Source organism: Symsagittifera roscoffensis, chromosome 6 (genome assembly GCF_963678635.1).
Source record: "Symsagittifera roscoffensis chromosome 6, txSymRosc1.1, whole genome shotgun sequence".
NCBI classification, from domain to species: Eukaryota; Metazoa; Xenacoelomorpha; order Acoela; family Convolutidae; genus Symsagittifera; species Symsagittifera roscoffensis.
In genome coordinates, this window is record NC_087067.1 from 21,190,335 (window position 1) to 21,210,881 (window position 20,547).

A 20,547-nucleotide genomic window follows, 5' to 3' on the forward strand; every position below is an offset into this window, starting at 1 on the left:
CCTCAAACGTGGGTCCTGATATCAGTCTTTGAAAACATCACTGCAAGTTGCTCTGTTCCTAAGCCTGACCTTCCTATTAAGCTAATGTGTTTATTCAAAAGATGTTTTGATGCTAAACTACAAAAAGAGAGAATAAATAGTCAAAACACTTCTGAGTGTTGCAAACCGAATCGCATTTTAAGAGGGCAGTCCTAAAAACTGCCTAATTCGTCAGGTTGGGGCGAAATTCATTCCTGCTGATACCATTACGGCACCAAAAACTAACGCGATAAAAGATTGGAATTATGTTTTCGCAAAGTATCCATATTACAATATGAGTTTTTTTATGATTCTATAACGGTTAAGTCTGTTGACTATTTCCAGTCTGCAAACATGAAAATGGCCATTACAAAAAGTCATTCACTTTTTTTTCGCGTAATTTCCACTTTCATAAAAAGAGAGCGATATTTGCCTTCCTCTTAGCGAATTTGATTTGAGCATTAGTAATAAATCTTCAGCTCCGATTGCCTTTTAAGATCTATAAAGTATTGTTCGTTTTTAAAAAAAAATATGAACTTTTCAAAAAAAATTCAAATTTGTTTTCTCGAAAACAATTTGTCCACACGCTATTTAAAGTACCGAATGATATATTTCTAATTTCAACTAGACAAAAAAGCAAGCCTCAAATCAATTTGGATTGATTTCTCAAGCGGATAAAATATCCGCTCACGAGTTAAAAGCAAGCGATGTATTTCGTATATTAACGATTTCTCAGACAGATTTCACCTCCGCATATCTGTTATTTCTACGAAATACATCGCGGGTTTAAAAACCAATTTTGAATAAATTGGCAATATTTAACTCGCAATATTTAACTCGCCTTAACAGAAAACGACTACAAGTGAAATATCTTTCTAAGTTTGAGCTTTCCATGAATGCCTTCCGTATCATCCAAAAAGTTCCTCAACTAACTGCTGGTTAATAATTCGAAGCACATCCGGAAAAAAATCTACGCCGAGCACAATTATTTCTTCACTATTTTTGAAAAACAATAGTCAGACTGCCAAAAACCAATTTTCAACCTGATTAGCGTATGAAACTTTTTTTGTAACAAAAAATCTAAGTACGCAAGTGTTTTTCTAGCGTTCATTGGTACTTCCAAATAAGCATAGCCTGTTGACGGGCAAGTAGCACGGAATATTTCGACAATTTTCTTCAAAAAAAACTACAAAAAAAGTAGAAAATATACAAATTTTTCATTGTCGTGTTTTTTGTGTGATGTGAGATAAAAAGATCTGAACAAAAGACTAAAATTGAGGCTTGTTTGACAATTACTGAGAAATAGGTAAGCTAAACAAAAGTTTAATCCAAAAATTACCAAAAAACTAAGAAATAATATCAAAAAAAATGAATTTCGCATGTTTTAACTTTGTCTTAAAAGTTTTCCCTAATAAAATGGCGGATAAAAGAAATTTCCCTTATAGTAATACCTAATAAATTGGCGCTCACAAACTTCAAAAAGTAATTTCACTGGAGTAAAACTAAAACTTTTTGGGGCTTGAACAAAAGTTTCGCGACTTATCCTTCCATAAAACTAAGTCTGCTCGCTCGCTTTACTCTCTCAAATTTTGATTATAGCTCAAAAATTTTAAAGAAGTTTTATTCGGCACTGGGACATTTTTTTTGAAGTGTTTTAATGTCGTTCGATGTACCACTGTTCGATTTGTTCGATTTAATAATATATATAACACAACCCAGTCTGATGATTATGTGTAATACCTAATTTTGCGTGGAACATTTTTTTTTCATTGGTCGACATAATAGGAGACAGTAGATAACTAAGCACAAATGTTGGGCGCAAAAAAATCGAAAACATCAAGAAACAGCTGATAAAATTTCAAATCTTTATGCAGATCCGGCGACAACGGATTTCTTTCAGCCCGGATTGTTTTCAAGAAACTTCTGAAAAGGGTACATTTGGAAATTTCGAAAAAATGAAAAGGATCGTATTGAAAGACACCTGCACAAAGTTTATGCGTATTGGTCGACGCAAAGTACTTTTACATAAATTTAAGACTAGTTATTCTCGCGAGAAACGAAGATCTAGCGAGCTGTTCTCCACTTTACAAAGAACTTCTGCCCTGCCCCTATTGAAAACCTATATGTCATTTTTGCGGCTATCTTTTTGACCTGATAATTGTTGGCTTACCCGAAGGCAATTGTCACAGGTCGTGGTAGGCCTCGAACCATCGACCCAAGCGAAATCAATAACTTCAATTACCTTTTAATATGCGCCTCAATCCAACCTAAATGTGCCATCCTATCCATAAATTAACTCCAATAAATGGTGCCTATCTTTTGTATTTTTTATTCGAGTAAGATAGGCTAATTCATTGTTTTGTATCAAAACGACTAGGGTAAATTAGCTCTTTTCCACTCCGCGCGTAGCAAATTAGCATTTTATAAAAATGCACGCTATTCTGGCTGAATGCGTAATTTTTTGAGATAATATATCAAAAAGACTGCTCGTATCAAGTCAACACCCTGAATGTTCCGACTGTCCATAAGTTGGTCTCGGTAAGTTTTTGCTTAATGAAATATTGATCAACTATGAATTTTAAGCCGAATATCAAGACTCTGTGTCTGTACAAAACAGTCCCATAACAAACAGTCCAATACAAAACAGTCCAAAATCATAGCAAAGTACAAAAAATAGACCCATTGATCGAAGTGATAACTGTTCAAGAAGTTGACAAGAAAATTTATCTCGGATTAAACCCATTTTGATGCCAACTAATCCGGATAACAAGAGGTAATATAGCAGAGAAATTATAACAACTTAGATAACAGCGGCGGCCAGTCATTAAAAGTGATAATATGCGAAACATAAAAACTAATGCAATTATTAGAATGGACTGTTTTATTAATCCATGCAAAAAGAGACAGGTTGTTAAATTTGTTTCATTTGCGAACAGTTGGCAACACTCAACAGAAACCTTAATTTTCGCGAACTTATTCGAATGCTTCTAGCAACAGCCTTTCTGCATGTAGCGGACGTCCCCACTGCGTTCGAGCCACTGCAATGTATGGCATCTGAAGAAAGTCAACCGATTTTCAATTATTTTGAGGTTATTTATTGGTACACTGACTTCTCAAGGACGACAGAAGCCCAGATTTGACATGGAGCAATGGAGTTGCCATCAACGAGTAAAAAAGAAACGACCTTCCCAGCACCAACAACAGTGTAGAAGATAGGAACAAGCAATTTCGTGAAACTGGTCAGTAGTAAGCACCCTTCATTTCCAAAACTGATCAAAAAGTTCAAGGACGAGCAAAAAATGCGGAAATTCTGTTAGAAAAAACTTCCGCATAACAAAAATTAGCCAGATTCAAAAAGACTGAATACCAAAACAAAAAAACTCGACAAAAATTTAATCACTATGATTAGGTCATATCAAACCAAAGATATCATTGGGTTTTTGAAAGGATGGAATTCTAATATTAAATTACGATCAGAAGCTTCTTTTGTTTTCAATTTCACAGTTATTCCACATTGCCAAGCAATAAATTTTTTCCAATTTCAACTATTTTCCTTGATTTTCAAAATTGAGCTAGATTGGTTTTGAAACCGGCAAAATAATGGATACATACAAGATGTTGATTTTTCTTTTTCCCGTCCAACCGTCTAAGGTTGATCCCTTTGTTTAACCCTAGATATACCCGTTATCATATTCTAACGAAATTCAACTTTTTTTTCGGAGAATTGGAACATTTCTTATACCGCCGGGGATTCGTTCTTTTGATCTCTAGAGTTTGAGTCTAACTCTTTAACCACTATAACATGAGGCCTTTCATTTTAATCTGAACTATTGTTCGATCTTTGGCTCTGTGATTTTTAATTACGCTCATATTTGATGTTTCAAAGCGTAGATCAATTCTGTTGGTGCCAAAAGGTCAAAGTCAAAAAATTCAAATGGATTGGACCGCTTTTTAGAACCTTTTTTGATGTTTCGGACTCTTTTGCATGGGACTGTTTTTTATACCCAAGAATCGTGTCTGGATTTGATATGAATAATTAGCCTGACTCAATTAAAATTGGAATGATTTTGTGACGCAGGATAATCACAGCAATTATCACAGCTCTCTTATGGTCACGCTAGTCTATTAGTGAAAGAATAACAGCAATCTTTACGCCAGAATAGTCTAGTTGTTTCCACTCCGCACAAAACTTGAGGTTATGACCCTTTTTGGCGCCTTCTCCCTGCGTTCACCTCAAGACATTTTAGTTTTGCTCTCATTTGTTAATTTACTGGAACGAGTAAAAAAAAAACGTCCTTCCCAGCACCAACAACAGTGTAGAAGGTAGGAACAGCAACTTCGTGAAACTGGTCAGTAGTAAGCACCCTTCATTTCCAAAACTGATCAAAAAGTTCAAGGACGAGCAAAAAAATGCGGAAATTCTGTTAGAAAAAACTTCCGCATAACAAAAATTAGCCAGATTCAAAAAGACTGAATACCAAAAACTCGACAAAAATTTAATCACTATGATTAGGTCATATCAAACCAAAGATATCATTGGGTTTTTCAAAGGATGGAATTCTAATATTAAATTACGATCAGAAGCTTCTTTTGTTTTCAATTTTCACAGTTATTCCACATTGCCAAGCAATAAATTTTTTTCCAATTTCAACTATTTTCCTTGATTTTCAAAATTGAGCTAGATTCGGGTTGAAACCGGCAAAATAATGGATACATACAAGATGTTGATTTTTCTTTTCCCCGTCCAACCGTCTAAGGTTGATCCCTTTGTTTAACCGTAGATATACCCGTTATCATATTCTAACGAAATTCAACTTTTTTTTCGGAGAATTGGAACATTTCTTATACCGCCGGGGATTCGTTCTTTTGATCTCTAGAGTTTGAGTCTAACTCTTTAACCACTATAACATGAGGCCTTTCATTTTAATCTGAACTATTGTTCGATCTTTGGCTCTGTGATTTTTAACTACGCTCATATTTGATGTTTCAAAGCGTAGATCAATTCTGTTGGTGCCAAAAGGTCAAAGTCAAAAAATTCAAATTGATTGGACCGCTTTTTAGAACCTTTTTTGATGTTTCGGACTCTTTTGCATGGGACTGTTTTGTATACCCAAGAATCGTGTCTGGATTTGATATGAATAATTAGCCTGACTCAATTAAAATTGGAATGATTTTGTGACGCAGGATAATCACAGCAATTATCACAGCTCTCTTATGGTCACGCTAGTCTATTAGTGAAAGAATAACAGCAATCTTTACGCCAGAATAGTCCAGTTGTTTCCACTCCGCACAAAACTTGAGTTTATGACCCTTTTTGGCGCCTTCTCCCTGCGTTCACCTCAAGACATTTTAGTTTTGCTCTCATTTGTTAATTTACTGGAACGAGTAAAAAAAAAAACGTCCTTCCCAGCACCAACAACAGTGTAGAAGGTAGGAACAGCAACTTCGTGAAACTGGTCAGTAGTAAGCACCCTTAATTTCCAAAACTGATCAAAAAGTTCAAGGACGAGCAAAAAAATGCGGAAATTCTGTTAGAAAAAACTTCCGCATAACAAAAATTAGCCAGATTCAAAAAGACTGAATACCAAAAACTCGACAAAAATTTAATCACTATGATTAGGTCATATCAAACCAAAGATATCATTGGGTTTTTCAAAGGATGGAATTCTAATATTAAATTACGATCAGAAGCTTCTTTTGTTTTCAATTTTCACAGTTATTCCACATTGCCAAGCAATAAATTTTTTTCCAATTTCAACTATTTTCCTTGATTTTCAAAATTGAGCTAGATTCGGGTTGAAACCGGCAAAATAATGGATACATACAAGATGTTGATTTTTCTTTTCCCCGTCCAACCGTCTAAGGTTGATCCCTTTGTTTAACCCTAGATATACCCGTTATCATATTCTAACGAAATTCAACTTTTTTTCGGAGAATTGGAACATTTCTTATACCGCCGGGGATTCGTTCTTTTGATCTCTAGAGTTTGAGTCTAACTCTTTAACCACTATAACATGAGGCCTTTCATTTTAATCTGAACTATTGTTCGATCTTTGGCTCTGTGATTTTTAATTACGCTCACATTTGATGTTTCAAAGCGTAGATCAATTCTGTTGGTGCCAAAAGCTCAAAGTCAAAAAATTCAAATGGATTGGACCGCTTTTTAGAACCTTTTTTGATGTTTCGGACTCTTTTGCATGGGACTGTTTTGTATACCCAAGAATCGTGTCTGGATTTGGTATGACTAATTAGCCTGACTCAATTAAAATTGGAATGATTTTGTGACGCAGGATAATCACAGCATCTATCACAGCTCTCTTATGGTCACGCTAGTCTATTAGTGAAAGAATAACAGCAATCTTTACGCCAGAATAGTCTAGTTGTTTCCACTCCACACAAAACTTGAGGTTATGACCCTTTTTGGCGCCTGCTCCCTGCGTTCACCTCAAGACATTTTAGTTTTGCTCTCATTTGTTAATTTACTGGAAAAAATCTTCATCCCTGCAAATCAAAAAAAAATTTATTGAATAGCCGAAAAAAATTGTTTTCGGATAGCCGAAAAAAATTTTTGTTCCCGGATAGCCGAAAAAAATTTCATTATCAAAGTAGTCCCACTTTTATTGCTTTCTAATTCCATGAAATCAATGATATTACACATTCAAAATGTTCAGTCTACTAGATTTTTTGTCAACAAAGTTACGAAACAAACAAGATAGATTGTTCGGATAAAAATGGTCGAATTTTTGCGGCGAATTTGCCTTTTTAGTCAAATTTTGTGCTGTTGCTAGTTTATCGGCTCTCTGGGAATGCGGCTCGATGGGTACGCACCATATTCCTTACTTTCTTCTAAAGTCGGAAAAAATGTGTTTTTTATCATTAAATTGTACGACAAGCAAAAAATGATTACTTTATGACCACGATTAAGTTTTCAATATTGAAACTCAATGTAAGGAGAGAGGATAAAATACGATTGGGGCCTTCTGAGATAGGTTTTTCACGCTATACTATGTACTTACATGTGTAAATGCCGCTGGAATTCTTCAGTCGTTTTTCAGGTATGTACAGTCACTGTACATGAAAGTTGTAACTTTTGTTACTGCGAGGAGCTAATGAACGAAAATTATTTTTTAAAGCGTTTCTATCGTTTTTTGTGCAAAAGTTTGAAATATTGAAATCATATTTCAATTTATAGAGAGTAGAACTTAGATACAGAGTTCGAGTTATAGCATCAGATGGCTAATCTTGGGTAGCATCCAGCTCGCTTTAAAATCGAAGAGCTCCACTGATTTTTATATCGATTCTTTTGGCCACAGCAATCGTAGCAACTGAACAAAACTATTTTGTTGACATTGAAGAATGTCGAATGTTGAATCTACTTCAGTATTCTTACACGTTTGTTTCTACGTTACGGTCCAAATTATTGGCTGTCAAATATATTCGAAATACAGGGCCGATGTTTTTAACTGACATTGCGATTTCAACGCTCACTATTTCTTTCGTATTGCTTAGATACGCCAGATCAAACGTATAATTCCAAACGTATAATTTATTTTGCTCTGCTAAACAGCTATTTTATAGTCTTAATAATTGTTTTGTATCGATAAACATTTTTGATCAATTGTATCAATTTATTTTGTTCTGAAAGTTAATGTCTGAAAGATCGGTATTTTATCCCCCCTTAACCGAATTAGGGGAAAATTGTACTATTGATCCGATATGCCAATCTATCGTCTCATCTACCACTCAATACATTAAAACTCACTTCGCGAGAAAGCATGGAGAAAACGGATAGCAGGCAGCTGTGAAAAGTTTAATGTTGACCAACAATATTTGGAGGGTAAGGTCGAATGAACATGGAAAAATAGACAACTAAATTGCTTTGAAAAGAATACTCTCTACTTGGATTCTCTTAAATTGTTATCGCAATAAAGAATTATTGTGGAAAATTGGTATTAAAGATCAACCATTATGTTACCTATGTGATGACGAGTTTGAAAACTTATATCATCTTTTTGGCTCACGCAAGAAAACTACACAACAACTGAATTCGATTGGTGTATACAGTATATGTGACATCAAAAGCAAAATTGCAGTTCAAATAGCTGCAGGATCATGGAATGAAGAAAAACAAAAAATTATGCATTGGATCATGAGACTTTTGAAAAACTTGCCCCTCTATAGATTATGATTGTTTAAATAATACCATGCGATGAGTACTACGTGTAAAACTAATTTTTCATTATAAAACATACAAAGAAAAGTAATTAATTCTTCGGACCGATACGCTAATCTTGTTCTGATAATTAATCTGGATTCTTTCAATCTCTCAAGCCACTGTAGTTAATAAGCTTTAAAAATCGGATGTCTTAAAATAGTACCAAAGATGGAAATCACCCTTTGGAAAATTTGGCTACTAATCTCTAAACAGAAATAATCCTTACACAACCTTTAAAACTGACGACTTCGAAAACTTTGAACATCAACATCTTGGTACTAGTTTGCCGAAAACTGGAAAATGTTCCTGGTAGCAGAGGTTACGTACCAGTATTAAGACAACCGCGTATTCATACACGTCACTAAGCAGACAAACACTAAATTAACCAATCAGAATCGAGACAAGGAAGAAATTAATAAATAATAATTCTTTATTTCGAAAGTTCGCTTTCTCATCTCGATTCTGATTGGTCGATGCAATATTTGTCTGCTTACTGTCGAGTATGAATACGCCGTTGTCTTAATACAGACCGCACTCCGGTAGCAGATATCGTTTCCAATCAAGAACAAAATGTATTTTTTTATCACGAAATCATCATTTACTTTTCATCTAAAAATATCGTTTCTTTTCTCATAGATAATTGCTGTTTAAGACACCCGAATCAATTTTAACTACCAAGCCTTCAAGAAACGCTTCGAAATTTTAACGAAGATTTCCGATCAACAACTTTCGTTTCCAATACTTAATTTATGTTAGAATTTTGATAAGCATTGATGATTCATTGGTTATTGCAGTGATGATTCATTAGTTATTGCATTGATGACTTTATCTAGAAATTCAGTACAAAATAAATTATTCAAGTTCGATGGGCGTCCATAGCACGAGCTCATTCCTGCTGACGGTTCTCCAGTAATTTATATTCCGCCACTGTTTGCAAAACTGAACTATTACCTGAGTTTCTGCTACTCTCGCTTATCTGCGTGGGTTTTTCAGGTGGAACAAGGATGAACTTAGATCGCTGCATCAACACGTGCACATTCTCTGCATCTAGTTTGTGAAAACAGTTATAGTGTCTTCTCAAACGAACCTTGGATCGGGTGGAAAGCGTGCACATTTCACAATGCACAAACATATTACGATGTACATCTTTGAAATGAGCTTTGACGTTGCGTCTAGAGGTTGACTTGTACTTGCATCGAGTGCAGAAAAAGTTTTCTTGGTCTGAACTCCACTTGACGCTCAATCGATTGTTATTGTGATTTCTTCCAAGCTAAAACAGCGACAACCCATTCAGGTCAAATGATTAGAGTACATTTAGAAACAATATATGTCACTGCAAACCGATTTCAAGTGTAACTAGCTGGCTCAGAGCAGCTAATGCTGCTTTTCAACCGAGTGATTATATGCCGCCATCAACCAGAAATAATTTAACAAAGGTTTAGAAATCTTTTTTCAAAGAAACACAAATATCTGAATCTCAAACATGAAGTTATTTCGCATTGTCAGTTAAATACACAACATGAGTGATTTCTTCAGCACTAAAATCACGTGATCAGCAAAAAAAACAAAACAAACGAGTTTGTTTGCGGTACAGCTATTTCGGAAATGCCATCTTGCAATTACTGCTAGAATGGGCTTCCTTTTTAAAATAAATTCGAAAAAATTCCAAGAGCTTAGCCAGAGCTGCGCGTATTTTTTTTCGTCTAAGGTTCCAAAAACTCGATCAAGATTATGAAACTATGGTGTAGGATAGTCACCATAACACCCTCTCATTCTTCGATTGGTCGAAATAAAAGGACAAGAAAAATATCTCTGATTTACTTTGTCGGTTCCCAATGTTATAACCCCCTTTTTCTAAACACCACCTCATTGAACCCCAGAATTAGATAACCCCTTTGAAAACTAATTGTTTAAACCAAAGTGAAACTTGAAAGTGATTCGGAAACAAAGCGTCGATAAAAGCGGTTCAAAATTGAACAGAATTGACCATGCCGATATTCTCGATTTCGCTATACATTTGAAACTAATCCGAACGGCAAGTCTCAGTTTAGACACCGAAAAATCTCAATTTCTCTAAAGTTGAATGTCATCTCAGCCACTATTAGATTGGTTGGACTAATCATACAACCATTTCACAATGCACAAACATTCACCATTTCACAAATGCTAGAGACAGAGCATTTTTTAAATGCCAATTAAGACAATGCGTTCTTTACGTGTACTAGAGGCTGCAAGTAAATGTCTTTTCAAAAAGATCTATAAATTGTTATTCAGAAATAAACCCAAAAATTATATAAAAAGAAACTTTTTAGATTGAGTTCACTATAGCGCGAAAAGAATGCAATCGAATTTTTCCTCGGCAAACTAGCATCACAGTCTGCATTTTAACTACTTATTTTTGTTTGTAAATTGGTGCTAACTTGAGGCGCTATAGAAATAGTTTTAGAACAGAACCGTCTTTTTGCAAGTTTGCAATTACTTTCCATCAACTGGGTTGCGAGCCAATTAAGGTTGCGTACCATAATTCCAGCGATCTACAGTCTTTTTTGTTCTATAGCATTTTTCGTTCTGGCTTTACCAGATGATACCACATCTCTTCAATTTCATAGTGAAGGGATGAATCCGAAGGGGGTGAATCCGTTCATTGCTCGTCCATATAGACAATTTTGGCGATCGCATACTATTTTCTCGGTATTTTGAACTCCCGCAATTTTCCCATGCTTTTTGAAAAAGATGAAAGAATTATCCAGACAGCTTAGATTTTTTGCTGAAACGCTTAAATAGCTGCCAAAATTTTATCAGGTCTACTGTCAGTGGCTAGTATTTTTAGGGATTACAAAGAAACGGTAGTTACATTTTTTTGGTTCTATTTCGGAGTAAAGCTTTTATGCAAGAGGGCGAATTTTAAAAGACTCCAAAGTCAACCGCTAAACTCTAATGCAAATGTGGGGCAAATTTCAAATCCGCGAAAAAAAACGAACAAAAAACGCCAAAAATAAATGAAAACTATATTATTTCAAAAAAAAACTAATAACAAACCCATTCAAATTTTAAGCTTTGTAGACGCTGCGACAAAAACCCTGGTACAGTCAATATAAACGGGTTTTAAAGTGAAAAATTATATGAACTTACAAAAATCTTTGAAGAAACTCGCAACCTATAAAAGAGCAGAAACATGAAAACAATTTCCAAATTTATCAAAAAAAAACACGCACGGCAACACTTTGACCTCATCAACAGCGAAGTTAATTAATTGCAAAAAAAATGAGTTTTAGACAATGTAAAAAAAAACAATGAATTTTCATGAAACAGAGCATGTCAGCAGCATACCAGCATCGTAAGTGAATCAACTGATTGTGTTAAATCAGTCGTTGACCCGAAAAAAAATCTACATTCCGATGTGATAATGCTTGATAACCGCAAGCGTAAAAAGAGTAATGAACCCAAGAAAACAGAAAAAAACTGACTTGCTTTTTGAAGAAAATTAAATTTCGAAATTTAAAGAATAAATCTATGCCTAAAAACTTGAAATTCCACGATCAATTTATGATGGCCCTTTTTTGACAAAATCTGACAATCAAATTCCATATTCGAAACTACAAGTCGATCACGTGCTTCGTGGCCTTTACATTTTTGCCGTACGAGAGTGGAGTTTACCTTCCATTTAATAGAGGAAATGAAGTGAATAAAGAAATCGTAAGTCAAAATGCGGAAAAACAAAATTCAGCCTAAGTTTTGACCAAATGAGACTAAACCTTTTGAAAATAAAATTACGGAGCAAGAATTAAAAGTTTATAAAAAAATGGATCGGAGTGCGAACTTAAGAAAGCGCACCAAAACTTGACACCACGGAAAACTAGATGAACGCGACGAGTCCGATAAAGAGTGCGAAATTTCGAGATAACTCTAAAAACATTCCATTTGCTATACAGGCATAAAAAATGTTGTGTATGAGATCCAGGAAAGGACCCCATGGATAAGCATAGATTAAGAACAAAGCGCAGAACAAAGCGTAGAACACCTTCATGATTTTTATTTAAATAAACAAACCCACCAATAAAACTTGCCAGGAACTTATTTTCTCCCGAAATTTTTTTTACTTATACTTCACGAAGTTACTGATAAAGAAAGGTTTTAATTATTTAAATTGAATACATCTTTGCAATGTTATTGTCTTAAATGATGAACATGTAAAAAAATATATTTTGATAGGAAAAATAGAAACTATGGTGCAGGGTGAAATTTTTCCTTCTGATTTTTTTCCTATAAGCAAGCTCTTATCTCGTAGAGGGTCAAGTAAGGTATCATTTTGAAACAGTTGAAGTTACGACTTGAATTGCAAAGAACTTGACGCAGCGTCAAAAATATGGTCAGTCGGATTTTTTTTGATTTAGAAATTTAATAATACTGAATTTAGTTAGATTTAATTAAATTTTGCGCTGTTTACCTACAATTAAATATCATTCTCGCAGTTTTTAAACTCACTTGAAACGCCCTTTACTTAAAAAATCAACAGTATATAGAAGAAAAAGTTACTCTTTTTTGAAAATGATTATCTCTTTTTAAAAAGGCAGTGTCAATATCTTTTTTTTAAATCTAAAATTGAAGATTGAATACATACCATATTCTGCATCTGTGCGACTCCTGCACATGTTTTTTGCTTGCTTGTTCGAGCTCTGTTCACGTTTCCCATACTGTTTTCTACCTTATTCGGATTCCCACATATGACCGATTGTCTAATCGACTTCTTAAGCATCGACCGACGATGTGTTGTTTGCACAAATCTATCAGTTATCAAGTTCCTGGATTCCTTATTGAGATTTTGGCCAAGAGAACTAACGTCTGGTTTCATTTCCACCTCTTCTTCTTCGACTTGATTAGATTCATCAGTTAAATAGACTGCAGCTTCTTGAGTTTCGTTCACTTGAGGCTTCAAAAATTTTGAAGGTTTTCCCCAATTGTTGAGCATAGAAAACAATTCAATCCGGCCATTTGCAGCAGAATTGTTGGCTTCTACTAATTGCGACTCGGTAGCTTTTGTTCGCTCCGAGTCAGAGCCAACTTCGAAATCGTTCGGCATATTTTTGCTCTTGGGTGATAAGATCATTGAAAGAGATCCAATAATACTTTTACTGCTTTGGTCAACGACATTAAATGATTCTTGTAACTCTAATAGTGAATCTTTGGATAAACGTGAGTCTTTTTCGCCTTTTATGTACTCGATTAGCATGCTACATAAAACATCGCTGTCAAGTTTGACGTTGAAAGAAATTTCGGGCGAACTTTCAAACATATTTACACTGAAAAGCCGACAAATAATCAGTGCCGATTTTGTAGCAAAAAACAACAGATAAATTGATAATATCTCACTCACGATATTCAAACACAACGATTTCTTATTGCTATTGTCAATTTAAGGTCTTATTGCAAGTGAGAAAAAAAATTATTTCTTGGCTGGTGTGATCTCCACTTTCGTGGAGATAAATCAAAAATCGTTATGAGTATATTACTCCTCAGATCAATTCAATTATATATGACAGGTAAACGCCATTTTACTTTTTAATAATAGCGGGGGAGTATGTACTGCCATTTCCGTTTGAGTTTAGCTTAAGTAACTTCAAGAGATACCTCAGCGCTCGCGAAATTCTGTAAAAAAATCATGAAAAGGTTATTAAATGCAACTTCACAACTAAAAATGAGCAGAAAAAAACGGTACGTCACTTTCGCAACTGTTACATAAATATTAGATTACTTCCTAGTGAACTCGGGTGGTCTGTACGGTAGCTGGTTTATGCTTCGGCTGTAGAATATATCACAAAAACTCGAGCAGAACGCCTCTGATTCAATTTTGATCACTGCAAGAAGATCGAAATTAGAAGTCTGTTTTTATTCTAACTTTTTTTTATTGTTCCGTCTCTCACAGGAAGTGATAGAATATTTGTACTGGATGTGGCGTTTTACCGGGAAAATTTTGATTTTTAACTTAGACCCAAAATGTTTCCGGCATCCGAACGATATTGATATGTTTATTTTCATCTGCTACTTTTTAATTGATAGCAAGGTTCAATTTTCATGAAATTTACGAAGTGACGAATTTATTCAATGACTAGCGCATTTCATCCTCATTCGCAACATCGCAAAATCAACGGTTGATTTTATGAGGTTGTATATCTAAGTTAATGTTCATCTGGTGAAAAAAAAAAATACCAGAAAAAAACCTTTCAAGTGCTATCATTTTTGTAAATTATTGTCTCAAATAGCGAAGTGGGCCAACTTGGGATACATAATGCGCGCAAAAACTCCATTCGTCTATTACAGCGTAGCATCGGCGGCGAATTACTCAAAAATCTGTCCAGTTTGCGCAGAATTTTGATGCAAAAATTGCGAAACTAGAAGCAAAATTCATCACTGTACTTGGCTTTCCGTCATAGGAAATGGAATTTTTTTATTGAAATGATATTCCTTTTTTAAGCCAGACACTGTTACAAACACGTTACAAAGCAGTCGGAACAAACAGGCAAATTTCGGCGACCTTTAAATGGGTCTGTGTTTTCATCGCTGAAATTTATGCAGTAAAACTGCAGTAAAAATGCAGTAAAACATGATTCATAATCATAGAGCCTAATCTTTAATGAAGTGTGCCACAGCCAACATAATTGGATAGGTCGAATTAAAAGAAAGTCAAAATTTTAGGTAATTTTTTATGTGCGGTAGTTCTGACGATCAGTTCATTTCGAGTTCCGCACCCGCTCATATTTTACAAAAACGGATGCCTTAGAATAAACCGAGGGGCGCAGTTTGAATATAGCCAATTATTCTACTAAGGGATTGATAATTAATGCCCGCAAATCTTTCCAACGTTAGTTAAAAAGCGTGGCATGGACGAAACAAAAAAAAAATTGACACAGGCGAAGCGGAGCTTGGCAGCACTTGCTATACATCATACACATAGCATTGCAAGCTAGCAAAAAATTTTAAAAAGGTCGAACAAAAACTAACTAAAAACTAACTCAATTCTCGAATGATCTACAATTTGAGAACATAAGTCAAAAAACGCAATGCCCGGCGTTTATTTTCCGAAATACAGTCAAGAAACACAACCATCAGTGTTAAGCAAGCTTTTAGTGTCATTTACCGAGCCGCTTATCAGTCGACAAAAATCGAGTAGACGCCTACTGAGCCGAAGACAAACAAAATGACATAAATTGCCATAAACCGAAACCATTATAATAAAAAAATTCATATTCGAAATCCAAGTTGGTAAAATGACAAAATAACACGACGACTGTGAATCATAGTGCATATTCTTTTTATTAAAAAACAAGGTTTGGAAACAAGGCCGACAAAAAAAAAGTAGTTAAACGAAAAACCTGTAATTCAAATTTTACCAGAAAAAAATACAAACAAATAGAAAAAAAACGACAACACTTGAGTAGGCGCCTATTGAGCCGAGAAGAAACAAAAACACATAAATTGCCATAAGCCAAAAGAATTTTTAAGAAATTAATCAAAATCCAAGCTGGTAGTTTGAAACGAAATAAAAACAGGTCCCAGCAATTTGGGCTAAGGAAATTTTTTTTAGCTGAACAAAAGAAATGAAGGAGGAAATACGAAGTCAAGGCAAATTAAGTTACAAGTTGTAGGAGTAAATAAAACACTTAAAGCAACATTCAAAAAAATGCGCGTAGCAAAAAAAAAACGATTCCAAGATGCGACAACTAAGCCGACCGATAAGGAGACAAATAATTGGCCGATAATTTTAATTAAAACAGAATTATTCCCGTTTGAAAAAAAAGGTCCAGGTCAGATTCCAACCTGACCGGGAACGCTGAGAAATTTGAATATATCATGAAAAAAGGTACCACTAAAGATGAGTGCAGACCAGTCCAGTCAACATTTTACGAAAAAAAGTCTAGTACCCGATTGCAATACCTTTGCTTGTCGCATTTCGTCCTCATTCGCAACCGCACTAAATCAGTGGTTGATTTTACGAGGTTCTATATCTATGTTGATGGGGATCTGCTAAAAAAAAGTCAGTAAAACCTTTCACGTGCTATCATCTTTTTTAAAGTACTGTCTCAAATAGCGAAGTGGGCCAACTTGAGATGCATAACGCGCGCAATACCTCCATCCTTCTATTACAGCGTAGCTTAGGCGGCGAATTACTCAGAAACCTTTTGAGTTTGCACTGAGGCATTTGATACATAAATTGCGTAGCTAGATGCAAAATTTATCAATCTACTTAGCATTCAGTCAGAAAAATTGCAAAATTTTGAAAAATTATTCCTTTTTTCCGAAGACAAACAAAAAGACATAACTGGCCATAAATCAAAACCGTTAAGAAAAACCTATTCCAAACCAAGTTGGTAAATTGGGAAAACAATAGGACGACTGTGAATTCTAGTGCATGTTCTTCAATTAAATCAAAAACATGCTTTGGAAATTAGCCCGACAAAAAAAAACAAGCAGATAAACGAAACTCCTACATTTCAATTTTTACCAAAAAATCGGAAAAAGACAAGAGTAGAAGCCTATTGAGCTGGAAAAAAAACAAAAGGACATACTTTGACATAAGCCGAAACCATTATAAAAAAAACTTAATAAAAATCCAAGTTGGTACTTTGAGACAAAATAACAAAACGACAGTGATTTATATGAGTAATAGCGCAGGACTAGCACCTACAGTGCTTCAAATAGATACTTGAACGTAGAAAGAGATTCCGAAACATGTACCAAAACAGCGATATTTAATGCAACCGTGAACATAAACTGGGCTCATCTATCAGGGGTTTCGATTTGATAAAAAAACGCAATATTTCAATGACAAATATGATTTCTGCAGATAAAATAAGAGTGCATTTTTGCTACCCTGACAGGATCCCATCTTACGCTTGAGAACTTCAAGTTCTTTCAGCTGTTTAAATCAGAGTTTTTAGAAAGAGTATTGAAAAAATCATGAAACACGCCATATCTAGGAAACAAAAAAAAGATTTGAGCATTAAAAATAAGAGTCAACATTTATACCTTCGCAGTGCTTCCTGAATAAACCCTGACATAACCCCGCCATTAGGGTTGAGAAAATCGATTTTATTTTTTAATTCAACTTCTTAAAAGAAAAAAGGAAAAAAATCTCCACATCTAGGGAACCAAAAGGATTTTGGCAGTCAAAATTAGAGACCACATTTCAAACACCGAAGAGCACCTGACAAATCCCCGCCTTAGGGTTGAGAATTTCAATTGTGTCAGTTGTTTTAATATTCAGGTTTTTTCTTTAAAAATTCAAAAAATCATAAAAAACGCCATATCTCAAAAACGAAAAAAGACTTGAGCATTCATTCTTGGACGCCAGATTTGTAACCCCTTAGTTTACCCTGACAGCAACCCACTTAAGGTTTGTGAAATTAAAATTTTGTTAAAGAAATTGTGAAACTAGAATTTTGATAATTTTACAATGCAAAAATAGCGTTTCAGTCGCGCTCCAACAAATTTTAAACGTCGAATTGAGTAAAATTTCAACACTTGCAATGTTTTGGCCGTTTAACAGAGCAACAGAGCGACTTCTTAAACATAGGCCAAAAAAATCTTTAAAAAAATATTCGATATTGCTTTAACCTGAAAAAACATTTCGTTAAACATGTTAAAAAGATTATGTTGAAAAAGCTATAACATGTCAACATAGCAACTTCTTAAACATGCTTTATGTGAAACGCCATTTAAATAAATCAATTTTTGACGCTAGAATAATCTGAAAAAAAAAATCATAGAAAACGCCATATCTCGGAGACCAGAAGGATTTGAGCAGTGATACTTGGACGCCAGATGTGCAATCACTATGTAAACCCGGACAGCTACCCACTAAGGGGCTGAGAATTTCAAGTTCAGTTGGGCTGTTTATATCTAAGTTTTGAAAAAAGTAATGAAAAAACGCCCATATCTCGAAAACAAAAGGATTCGAGCAACTATTCTTAGACGCAAAACCTGAGCGTACCTTGACGGGACCCCACTATAGCGTTGAAAATTTCAAGTACATGATTTGCAACCACTATGTGTACCCGGACAGCACCCCACTAAGGAGCTGAGAATTTCAAGTTCAGCTAGGTTGTTTATATCTGAATTTGGAAAAAAGTCATGAAAAACGCCCATATCTCGATAACGAAAGGAATCGAGCAACCATTCTTAGACGCCAAATTCGCAATACCTGAGCGTACCCTGACAGAACCCCACTATAGGGTTGAAAATTTCGGTTAGCTATTTTATATATCTAAATTTTTTTAAATGAAAACATGATTGAAGACGCCATATCTCGAAAACCAAAAGGATTTGAGCAAACCACACTTGGACGCCAAATTTGCAACCTCTGAGTAAACCCTGAAAACTCCCCAGTACAGGATTTAGAATTCAAGTTCGGTTAGTTTTAATATCTACGATTTTTGAAAAAAACTGAAAAAATCAGAAAAAAACGCAATATCTCGATAAACCAAAAGGATTTGAGCAGTCATTCATGGACGCCAGATTTGCAACCCCTGAGTGTACTCTGACAGCAACCCACATTTGGGTGGAGAACTTCAAATTTATTCAAATAAACTGTGAAACCCAGTTTTGACAGTTTTACGTTGCGAGTATCGGCAAAATGTTGAGTTAGAGCATTCGCGCTCCAACAGATTTCGTAATGTCGACTTGAGTAGGCATATCAACGCTTGCAATGTTTTTGCCATTTTGCAAACCAACATAGGAACTTCTTTAACACGTGCCAAGTAATATTTCTTCAGCATCACATAGCTTAAGCGTGCAAAAAAAATTTCGCTAAACATGCAAAAATTAATACGTGGAAAAAGCTTAACCATGTCAACAGAGGTACTTCTTAAATATGTGTCAAGTGAAATGCCAATTAAATATTGTATAGATTGTTCAAATTACAAAGTTCCATGCTGTAGAAATTAGGCCGACAAAAAAGCAGATAAACCAAAGTCCGGCAAATCAATTTTCACCAGTAAAAAATGCAAACATTCTGAAAATAAGGTACGACCGCGTTATCTTTAGACCAAGTATGAATGAGCCTGGAAGTTCTCAAGTTCAAACAATGAAGCAAGTTCGATTTCTTACAGATTTGTTAGAAAAGATTTTAACGGTTAAAAACTCTTGATCCCGATTTCAACCTCGCAAGTGAAAGGACAAATGATTGTCTCAAAACAGTCTAGCTGCGGGTTTCAAAACCCTTGTTTTTGCAAGTGCATTTAATAAAACTTTGCCTGGATCTTTGACTGGTCTTAAATTATGATTTTTGGTTAGGTAATAATTTATTCTAAATTGAGAAACCAAGACAAATTCTACTACAACAATTCATTACGTTTACATCAACTGGTTTAAAAATCAGGTAATGATTCAACCTGGAAAAGTTGAAGAATCTAGCCAATGATTTAGAAACCGTTTCTACAATAAATATAATCACTGCATATTCAAGCATATAACCTTGTGCCAGGTGCCAATTAAGGAGGAGGAGGAGGAAAGGATAGAGGCAAGCTAGGGAGAGTTTCATACTTTGGTTGACTACTTTTTGAATTCCTATATGATTAACAAAATAAAAATTATCAATTTAAAATATTTCCTTCAATTTTCTAGTGCAGAGTCAATCATATTAAACGTTTTGCAATAACTGGTCATGCATTCAATCTTCTTCAAATATAACAACAAAGCTTTCGTATCATTTTTCCCATCGACGCTAAGTTATTTGCGGATGGTCTAATTCAGACAAAATAGGGCTCAGGGAGTGATGGCACAACACGGAGATATCCTTTTCGGGAGAGGGAACTTCAAAATTGCTAATACCAAATAACATCTTGCTACCATTCAAATTTATACAAAAGTTTCTATATTAGACAATGTTTGTAGTTTTCTATATAACAAATTGATTAATAAAAAGTTGAAATTTTTTCAACAAACAAAGTTATGGAGGCATTAAGTTTGTGTACATAGATCTTCTGATGACGCTTCGATTGTGCCTCAACATGAGTCCACCGTTGTTTTTAGTGGACCGTTTGATACTTCAGTGGTGAAAATTGCTTTCTCAGTCAAAGATTGAGCCTCATTGATCGGTAAGTTATGTCTATTCGAGTAGTGACGGTACAAGCTATGTCGTGTTCTCGTTATAAAATCACATTTTTCACAATGAACAAATAACTTTCTATGCACGTGATTGTAATGATCAGTTATATATCGTTTGATTGGCGATTTGTAATTACAATAAGCGCATGCAAAATTCCCCGATTCCAATTTCAAGATATGTCCTTTCGCTACGTTATCTTCCCATTTGGGTA

At 34.9% G+C, this 20,547-nt stretch overlaps 2 protein-coding genes across 2 annotated transcripts in view; both read right to left on the bottom strand.

Moving 5' to 3' along the window:
- Positions 1 to 20,547, bottom strand: part of LOC134848523 (vigilin-like) — a 352,291-nt gene that overhangs the window by 175,429 nt on the left and 156,315 nt on the right. The window lies entirely within an intron of this gene.
- Positions 8,860 to 13,529, bottom strand: LOC134848231 (uncharacterized). The gene is made up of 2 exons (XM_063865615.1): positions 12,855 to 13,529; positions 8,860 to 9,503 (listed from the first exon to the last, which is right to left on the bottom strand). Exons 1-2 carry the CDS (start codon positions 13,524 to 13,526, stop codon positions 9,120 to 9,122), a joined length of 1,056 nt encoding a protein of 351 aa, XP_063721685.1. The 5' UTR covers positions 13,527 to 13,529; the 3' UTR covers positions 8,860 to 9,119.

Bases quoted from the DNA above. Each gene is read 5' to 3' on its own strand.
- LOC134848231 (XM_063865615.1), bottom strand. From the start codon at position 13,526: ATGTTTGAAAGTTCGCCCGAAATTTCTTTCAACGTCAAACTTGACAGC. The intron at 9,504-12,854 runs GTATGTATTCAA...TCGCTGTTTTAG, and splicing joins TCGCACAGATGCAGAATATG to CTTGGAAGAAATCACAATAA.